At 36.5% G+C, this 9,181-nt stretch overlaps 1 protein-coding gene across 1 annotated transcript in view; it reads left to right on the top strand.

The window, feature by feature from the left end:
• Positions 1-9,181, top strand: part of SMYD3 (SET and MYND domain containing 3) — an 816,669-nt gene that overhangs the window by 179,294 nt on the left and 628,194 nt on the right. Inside the window, exons 3-5 of the mRNA XM_004375869.2 lie at positions 2,813-2,920; positions 3,837-3,894; positions 6,391-6,527. Of these exons, the coding sequence (XP_004375926.1) occupies positions 2,813-2,920; positions 3,837-3,894; positions 6,391-6,527 (303 nt within the window). The remainder of the gene's footprint in view (positions 1-2,812; positions 2,921-3,836; positions 3,895-6,390; positions 6,528-9,181) is intronic.

Genomic DNA, 9,181 nt, shown 5'->3' with positions numbered 1-9,181 from the left:
ATTTTTGTTTTCTGTCAGTGAGAATTATATAACCCATTATGCTTTCCTTTTTGCCTTGCCTGTAAGGCAACTCAAATAAATGTAACGCAGAAACTCAGTAATTATTTAGCCCTCATGTTTAGTCTATTAAGAATTTTTACTCTCCTCTGTTATTTTTAGGGAACTTGGTAGTTAGATCCCTGCTCTTAAGCTTACTTTTTTCATCTCTAATATAAAAATAATACCTACTACTTGGATTGTGGTGAAAATCAAATGAAATGTCCTTTGTTAATTGCTTAGCCAGTGTGTCTAGCACTTTGTAAATGCTGGGGGGCTTTCCTTTTTTTCTTGTGATTTTTTATTTTTTTTGTTTCTAAGTTTACATCCACAGTTCATACACATCTTTACTGTTGAAGCCAAATAGAAGCAAGTGAAATATAAATACTCAAAATAAAGATGAGATCATTATAAACATCACATGAAGAACGTTGATCCAGTCTTACGTGTATACCCAAGAAACCTGAAGGCAGCAACGTGAACAGGCACATGTATACCAGTGTTCATTGCAGCACTGTTCACAACAGCCAAAAGGTGGAAACAACCTAAGTGTCCATCAACAGATGAATGGATAAACAAAATGTGGTGTATACATACAATGGAATATTACTCAGCCATGCAGAGAAATGAAGTACTGATACATGCTACAGTATAAACTTTGAAAACCTCGTGCTGAGTGAAATAAGTCAATCAAAAAAGGACAAACGTTGTATGATCTCACTTATATGAAATAACAAGAACAGGCAAATGTATTGAGACCAGTTTGTTAGTGGTTACCAGGAGCAAGAGGGAGAGGGAAAGGGAAGTCATTGTTCAGGAAGCAGTGAGTTTATGGTGATGGGAAATTTGGCAACAATTATGGATGATAGCTGTACAACATAATTCATGTAATTGATATCACTAAATTATACACCTGAATAATGTTGAATTAGCAAATGTTGTGTTATGTGTATTTTCACAACAATTAAAAAGAAAACATTGACATGGTGAATGTGAAATAATGAAGTGAGGCAACTGTATGTAGAGCTGATGGAAAAAGTAACGTACCCTTTGTAAACAATGACCAAGGTTTGAGTTACTAGGAAATAGCAGACAGACCAAGCTGTCACTCAACAGCATGAAATGGTAGTTTTTCTGAGCAAAATTCTGGCTTGAACTTAAATCTGAGTCACAGTTTCAAAGTAGCTGCAGCTCTTTTGAAAGTTTTGTTTGTGCTGCATGTTTGTGTGCAAGTGGAAACGAGAAAGATCCTCCTAGGAGGATTTTACAGGTTCAAAAGCTGGGAAGCAGATTTATAGTTTCCAAAATAAGAATGAGTAGGAGGCATCCAGCGTTTCAGTGATGGAACTTCCAACTCTCAGTTGGAATAGAGCATATTAGGCATTTAGTCTAGCTGTCTCTTACTTACCAGGACTAAATATTAGATGCTCTGGATTTTATTTCCATATGGAAGCAATCCCATGTCAAGGGATCATGGCGTTTCTAATCTGAGACACGGATAGAATGCCTTTCCCTTTGGTCCACTCATGCCTAGTGCTGTAAGATTGGTGACTGATTCACTGGTCTTTTCAACCACACCAGCACATGGCTAGGATTATGGATTAGGGAACCATGTAATTTATCATCCAAATCAGGCATTTTTGAGAGTGAAAAGGAATGCTAATAATAATTAAGCCAGGGCAACAGACATAAACCGGAATTTTGTTGTTAGTTGCTGTCCAGTCGGCTCCACTTATAACAAGCTTATGTATAACAGAAGCAAATATTGCCCAGTCCTGCACCATCCGCACAATCGTTGGCTTGTTGGAGCACATTGTGGCAACTGCTGTGTCAGTCTATGTCATTGAGCGTCTCCCCCTATTTGGCTGACCCTCTGCTGTACCAGATGTGAGGTCCTTTTCTAGTAATTGGTCTTTCCGATGAAACGTCCAAAGCAAGCAAGACAAATAAACCAAAACTAAAACAAACAAACAAAACCAAAACAAAACATTGTCATCAAGTCAGTTCCGACTTACAGCAACCCTATAAAACAGAGTAGATCTGCTCCATAGGGTTTCCAGGGCTGTAATCTTTATGGAAGCAGACTGCCGCATCTTTCTCCCACAGAGTGGCTGGTGGATGAGGACCAGCAACCTTTTGGTTAGCAGCCAAGCCCTTGACCACTGCACCATCAGGGCTCTGCCAGACAAATAGGCCTGGCCAAATTGGACATTTGGTCATTTTAACTAATGGCCCCTTTCTGTGTTGCCTCCAAAAACAAAACTGTTTTATATTTTTGGGTATATACTAGCCCTCCTCATATTTCTGTACTTGCTATAGCAGCACAGAAATTCAGAAAGCTGTCTTCCCTATGTTGATTTTCCTGAACTGTGAGTTTAATTTTCTAATTTGGAGTGAGATTTTTTTTGTTGTTGTTCAAAATCACTGTCTATTATTGAGTGCTATTTAACCAGTTAAAAGACTATCTTATATATTATTAAGTAAGCAATAATGGTCCTTTCTTTGGACTCTGCCAGCCAGGTAATAATCAGGGGGTGTATTAAAGGACAGAGGTGAACCTGAAGCTCTTAATGTCTACGCCAGGTAATTGCATACTTGGTGAAGGCTGAACCCTGGATTATTATCAGTAGTAGAATATTGCCTTCATTTTCTCCTTTGTGGTTACATTTAGGCCGTTGAAATTAAATTACTGTTGATGACTCTCCACGTTCAGAACCAGTGTAATTGAAAGTTAAATTTTAATGTATTATGTGTCCTCCCATTCTTGTCTTAACAGAAAAAAGCTTGGCCTGACCATAAGCGGGAGTGCAAATGCCTTAAAAGCTGCAAACCCAGATATCCTCCAGACTCTGTCCGACTGCTTGGTAGAGTTGTTTTCAAACTTGTGAGTATAAAACACATGAAATATGCTTGGGTCCTAATTTAACAAAGCACTTCAAATTGCATTTATTATTCATATTTAAAGTTGAAATGAAACCCAGGTTAAGGTAGAAGATGGGACTATCTGAAGACAGAAATACTTGTTTTCCTGTTAATCCCAGCATCAGTGGTAGTGATGAAGTCCACAGCCCCTCTCTGAAGGCCCTTTCATCTCCTGGGAATGGAAACATAAGATCCTATGTTTTGGGATATGAGATGTTAATAATGTCTGTTATATTGCCTTTACAACTTTTCTACCATGAACTAACACACCGGGCAAATATATCATTTTTTGGTTGCCTCTTCAACTGAGATTTTGATAGGAAGATAGTTAATCTTAAATGGAAGGGTGCTTATATTTTTTTCTTAGCCATAATTCATTGAAATTATTTCTTCAGCTCCTCTTCCTGTACTGCCAGAATAGCTGGTGGATTCCGTGATATCCTACTCTGGTGAACCTTTCTTTCATAACAGATTTTTTTTTTTTGGCCAAACTTTGCTATGAGTATGTGTTACCCAAATTATTACAGGCCCCAGCTCCATTTTGTCCTGTCATTTATTGACTTTTTTTTTTTTTTTTTCCAGGTCCAGTCTAACATTTTGTAAGTTAGAAGGCTTTAAGAATGTAGAAGTATGAAATTGCTTGTAAAAGAATTTTGCATTTGGAAACTAAACTGGTGGTTAAGTTGCAACTTAGATTTTATTTTAAAGTTGTTACTGATTAAGTAATTCAACCTTAAGAAAGTGATGAAGATAAAGAATATGTAGAAAATTGTTTTTCTAGCAGACTTCCGTTTAAATAACTAAAGGTTACTCAAACTGATATTCATTTATATGTTAGAGCACTTGAAATTGTTTTTTGGTGTTTTCCCCCTTCACAGATGGAAGAAACACCCTCTGAATCTGAGAAACTTTACTCATTCTATGATCTGGAGTCCAGTAAGTGATCATCTGTCAGAATACTAAAAAAATAAATGCCTACCATTATTTGATGAGCTGGTGAACTGCTTTATTCTCTAATTTTGTTCTCTGGGTCTTTATTATGTGAGGCAAATCTAACAAAACGTTTTTATTTTTGTATACTGCCAGCACATTAACTTATTTAATTAATTCTAGGGTAGTGTTGTGGAAGGAGTTTGTGGAATGTTATGACAGTGTCAGATTAGTCCATTTGACAAAATAATTTTTCTTATAGTTTTGCCTTTTCTAGAATGCTATATAAATGGAATCATACCGTTTGTAGCCTTTTGAACCTGGCTTCTTTCACTTAGCATAACGCACTTGAGATTCATCCATGTTGTTGTGTGTATTAGTAGCTGGTTTCTTTTTTTGTTGAGCAGAATTCCATCGCATGGACTCACCACAATTTATTTATCCATTCAGCAGACTTTCGTGTTGTTTCCAGTTTAGGGTGATTATGAATAAGGCTGCTATAAACATTTGCATACAGAAAAAAAAAGGTTTTTTTCCTTCTATTTCTCTCTTCCTCTTTCCCTTTTTCCCCTCTCTTAGTTTTCTTTCCTGGTTTCTTGTTGATGTCAGGGAAGAATTAAGTAGTGAACAGGGAGTTCCAGGGAACTTTTAGGTTCACTGGTCCTTTAGATGGAAACCCTGGTGGTGTAGTGGTTAAGAGTTACGGCTGCTAACAAAAAGGTCGACAGTTCGAATCCACCAGGTGCTCCTTGGAAACTCTATGGGGCAGTTCTACTCTGTCCTGTAGGATCATTATGAATCGGAATCAACTTGATGGCAGCGGGTTTTTTTGGTTCTTTAGATAAGTAGCCCTGGTGGTCCAGCGGTTAAGTGCTTGACTGCTAACCAGAGGTTGGCAGTTTGAACCCACCAGCCGTTCCATAGGAGAAAGATGTGCCAGTCTGCCCCCGTAAAGATTACAGCCTCGGAGCAATTCTGCTCTGTCCTGTAGGGTCGCTATGAGTGGGAATTGACTTGACAGCAATGAGCTTTTTTTTTGGTTTGGTCCTTTATTGAGGGATGTGGCAGATAAGGATGACTTAGGCTCTGACAGCATTGAGTTGTCCTTCTCCCTAAATCCTGTGACAGGCAACCCAGCTGCTTGGGAAGGCTTTCCAAGTCTGAGTGTTAAGCACTGAAAAAAAAAAAAAAAAAGAAACAAAAAAACCCAAAAAGCAAACCCATTGCCATCAAGTCGATTCTGACTCATAATGACCCTATAGGACAGAGTAGAACTGCCCCATAGGGTTTCCAAGCCTGTAATCTTCACAGGAGCAGATTGCCACATCTTTCTCCTAAGGCGAGCAGCCTAGTGCTTAACCTCTGCATCTAAGCAGATGTAGGTTTATTCTGCTTTTATATTGGCACAGGTCGTTTTCATTGAAGTTGTGAATGACATCAACCTCAAACCAGCCAAAGCTCATAGAGTAAATTCACGATACAGTTTAATATTTCAGCATGGAGGCAAATAAGATGATCTGGTGTAGATTTATGGTTATGGGATCATACGTGCCAGTGCTAATAAATTATTATTTAAGAAATCATTGGGTTAATAGTTCTGTGGAACAGGTAATTTAAAGAAAATATGTAGACCTGACATTGACAACAGTTATGCTATAATTCACCTGATGTATCTTTTCAGGTTTTATTAGAGAGTTAATTAGTCATATTTTCTTGTTCTGTTACTGCTAGGTAATTAACATCTTTGATAGTCGAGTTTTACTGTTAACATTAGTCCTGCTCCGTAGCAGTGTCATACACCACACTCTGCCTTAAGTGAAACGCTCTTGAACATTACTAATTGAATTGTGCACACTTAGCCTTAACACCAGTTTGTGATATAGTTTAAAGTGAACTTTTAGGAGGATAATATTGGCTTTGGAGCCTTCTCCTTCTGTTTGGGTCGAGGCGGCACCGTATCTTGTTTATTCAACCTAGAAGTAACTTGAAGTTGAGATTTCCTTGGTCGATCCATGTTTTCTACTTGATGTACTTACCTGTATGCCTAATTTCACCTTACCGAAACTTTCTGAACTTTTTAGTTCTCACTTTTCTCTTTTTGCTAATCGTCAGTTAATCACAACTTACTTGTAAATTGTTTAATGGAAAACTCTGCTTAAGACTGACTTAATAAGAATTCATGGTATGTTCTGTATGTACAAGATGATGTAGAATATTTGGTAACACATACTTTTACTAATTTTGATTTTAATGCTTTTTCATCTGTATGTACATTTATTTTGTCTGATTCTTAATTTTGTATTATAGATGAGTTGTGACAGACTTTAGGTGATAAAATACTATTGTGATTTGTAGTTGTCAAAAAGTAAAAGGGCATGTATTTGTTCTCTGTCAGAATGAATTTAGGGTAGGATGTATCTGGTTTAACAGCTGCCATTGGACACGTGAAAATTATCCCCTGAAAGTTCACTTTGTGATTACACTATTTTTTCTTTAAAAAAGATATTAACAAACTGACTGAAGATAAGAAAGAGGGCCTCAGGCAACTTGCAATGACATTTCAACATTTCATGAGAGAAGAAATACAGGATGCTTCTCAGCTGCCACCTTCCTTTGACATTTTTGAAGCATTTGCAAAAGTAAGTGTTAGGTTTTGTATCTTTGCTGGTGCTGTAAATCAACCTTTTATTTCTCATTCCATTGTTAGCTACACAGATGTCTAGAGCCTCACTGGGAAATGCAGGACTCTTCATGTCTTGTATCACTCCCATACCTCAATGAGTAGAGAATGTATTACCCATATTGAAAAGGATATTATGTTTCTGTTTTAACAGTCTCCATATTATTGGCCAGAGTACATTCCTGAACTCTTAAGAGAAAGCAGCATATCCCTTTATTTCTTACTAATGGATTTAAGTTTGACGTTGCGTTCATTTGGTTTTGTGGTGGTTGGTTCAGTATAGAGCTTGTTTTTGAGGGAAACAATTTATTTGAACCCATAAGTCATATGAGAACATACCAGTTTCTAATTTAAAAATAATGGTCTAAATATCTATTTAAATATTCAGGTTGCTAAAATACTAGGTCAGTAATAGAAAGCAGGTTTCATTTGGTATTTCATCTGTGATTTGTTGGTAATGGCCACCTAAAGTGCTCTTTTTGAAAATGACTTGGAGGGTTGTCTGGGCCCAGGGAGAAAGAGCACCATGACTGAGTCTTGATATTTACCCTGGGGTAGGGATGAAGGATCAAATACGCACCCTTGCTGTGTATATTGCTGTCCTTGCTCTCATACTGTGTGTTTGGGTTTGTTTTAATATTGATCACATTTTAATAATAAGTTAAATTTTATATTTGAGGATGATTTTGCAACTTTTGTAATTTTTGAGCACACACTTAATGACATATTTATCCCATGAATATTTTTAAGGTATACTTTTCAATCTGCCTGTTTTCTAAGAATTTAAATGGGACTAGTAGGATTGCTAGAGGTTTATCCTTATTTTCCCCAAATGTATTTTTGTTCTTTTAGGTATGTTTTTTATGATTTTCTGATCATATGGTCTTAGCAATAAATTCTGGTTTGTGTATAATCTACAACTGATTATAAAATAGCTACTTACAATGCATCTGAGAAGTTTCTCATATGTTTATTTCATATGCTTCCAAAAATTACAACTTACATGAGTACCATGTGTACAAGGCACAGAAGCTCTTTTGCTATTAAACTCTATAAAAAGTAACACCTACTGAGAGAAAAATGTACCTTAAAAATAGACATCTACTTTATGATGAGTTTAACTTCATTCCTAGTGTTAAGTCTATGGCCATTAAAATGTTCATGTGCTTATTATTGGTGTTATTAATATTCAGAAAAGTATTTCTAAATACTTTTCTCTTGCTAAATGTAAAATGGGAAGTTTTATTCATCTTGCTGCTTTTAGCTAGTTTTAATCTTATGTATCTTTCAATGAAATTCTTTCCATGTTTTGTAGAGGGAAAAATTCTGTCTCTCTGATTAAGCTGACAAATTTTTAATAATATGCTCTGCTCCTCCTTCTCTGCTTGTATTTGTTATTGCTATAAAATAGAAAATATGTATATTCAAGATTTTGTTAGGGAACTGGACTCAGAGATGTGATTCTTGCCTTAAAATGTAGGTTAACAATCAGAGGGAAGCACTTGAAAGAGATCACACTTTTTTTTTTTAAGATCACAGTGGTCTTCAAGTAAGCTAATTGACATCCTGCTAATCTCAAGGATGAGCCACCGAGCTCATGACATTGCAAATGTGAGATAATAAAGATCATGTCAAGCACATTGGAAGTGGTTGGAGAGTACTGGGCAGAGAGGTTTATCGCTATCTATTACCATTTTACTGGCATAAAATTAATCACAGAGAAGAAACAGGCAACCCCTGGCATACTCCCGATAGTCACTGCTTCTGTACATACAAACTCTCAGGTGTAGCTCCATGCTACCCTGTCTTCTTCATCCCAGTGAACTAACTTCTGAATTTATGTGTTGAAGAAGGCTGGCTTTACCTGGCCTCAATAAACAAGATCCTTGTTTTCTGTTTTGCTTTTGGTCCTAATCACATTCAGATTCTGTGCAGGTATTAGGCATGCTAAGCTTATGTTTCAGCTCATTTCATTGTCGAACTACATGGAATTCCGAGAGCCTCTTTTTAGAATTTACTTATATCTTATTTTTTTTTACATTTTGATTGTGGACCTTTTCAAACACACACAAAAGTAGAGAGTCAAGTATAATGAACCTTTGTTTATCACCTGGTTTCAGTAATTTTTAAACTTGTTTTATATCTTATATATTTAATACTTAGATTTCATATAGCTGTCCTTTTTCTCTATTCAGATTTCCAAACATTCATTAGAACTAGTCTTTTGTTATCAAGCCCCTTGGGCTCTTGAGAGGTGTTCGTTAGCAAATTCACTTATTCGTCAGACTTTTTTCTTTTTTTTTTGCAGTCTTATTATGTGCAAAGCAGTCTTGATACAGGGTTATAAAAATATGTAGCTAATTCTCAGTCTGCAGGTTATCTTTCAAGATACAAAATCCCTCTGTAAGATCAGAAGTCTTACTGGAGATATGCATATCTTTATCAAGCTTCCACTTACCCAGAAAGGAAAGGGGTCAGTGGAGGATGAGGATGTTTTTAATCCTGGGATATGAGCTGATAGCCTTTTCTAATAGAAGCCCATAATTAGTCCTGAAAAGTTGGCAGTTCGTGTTATGAATGTGCTGGGGTTTCTAGTGAAAATATAGTGTCTCT

This window comes from Trichechus manatus, unplaced genomic scaffold (assembly GCF_000243295.1).
Source record: "Trichechus manatus latirostris isolate Lorelei unplaced genomic scaffold, TriManLat1.0 scaffold00039, whole genome shotgun sequence".
In the NCBI taxonomy this organism is placed as follows: domain Eukaryota; kingdom Metazoa; phylum Chordata; class Mammalia; order Sirenia; family Trichechidae; genus Trichechus; species Trichechus manatus.
This window is presented reverse-complemented; position numbering and strand designations above follow the sequence as displayed.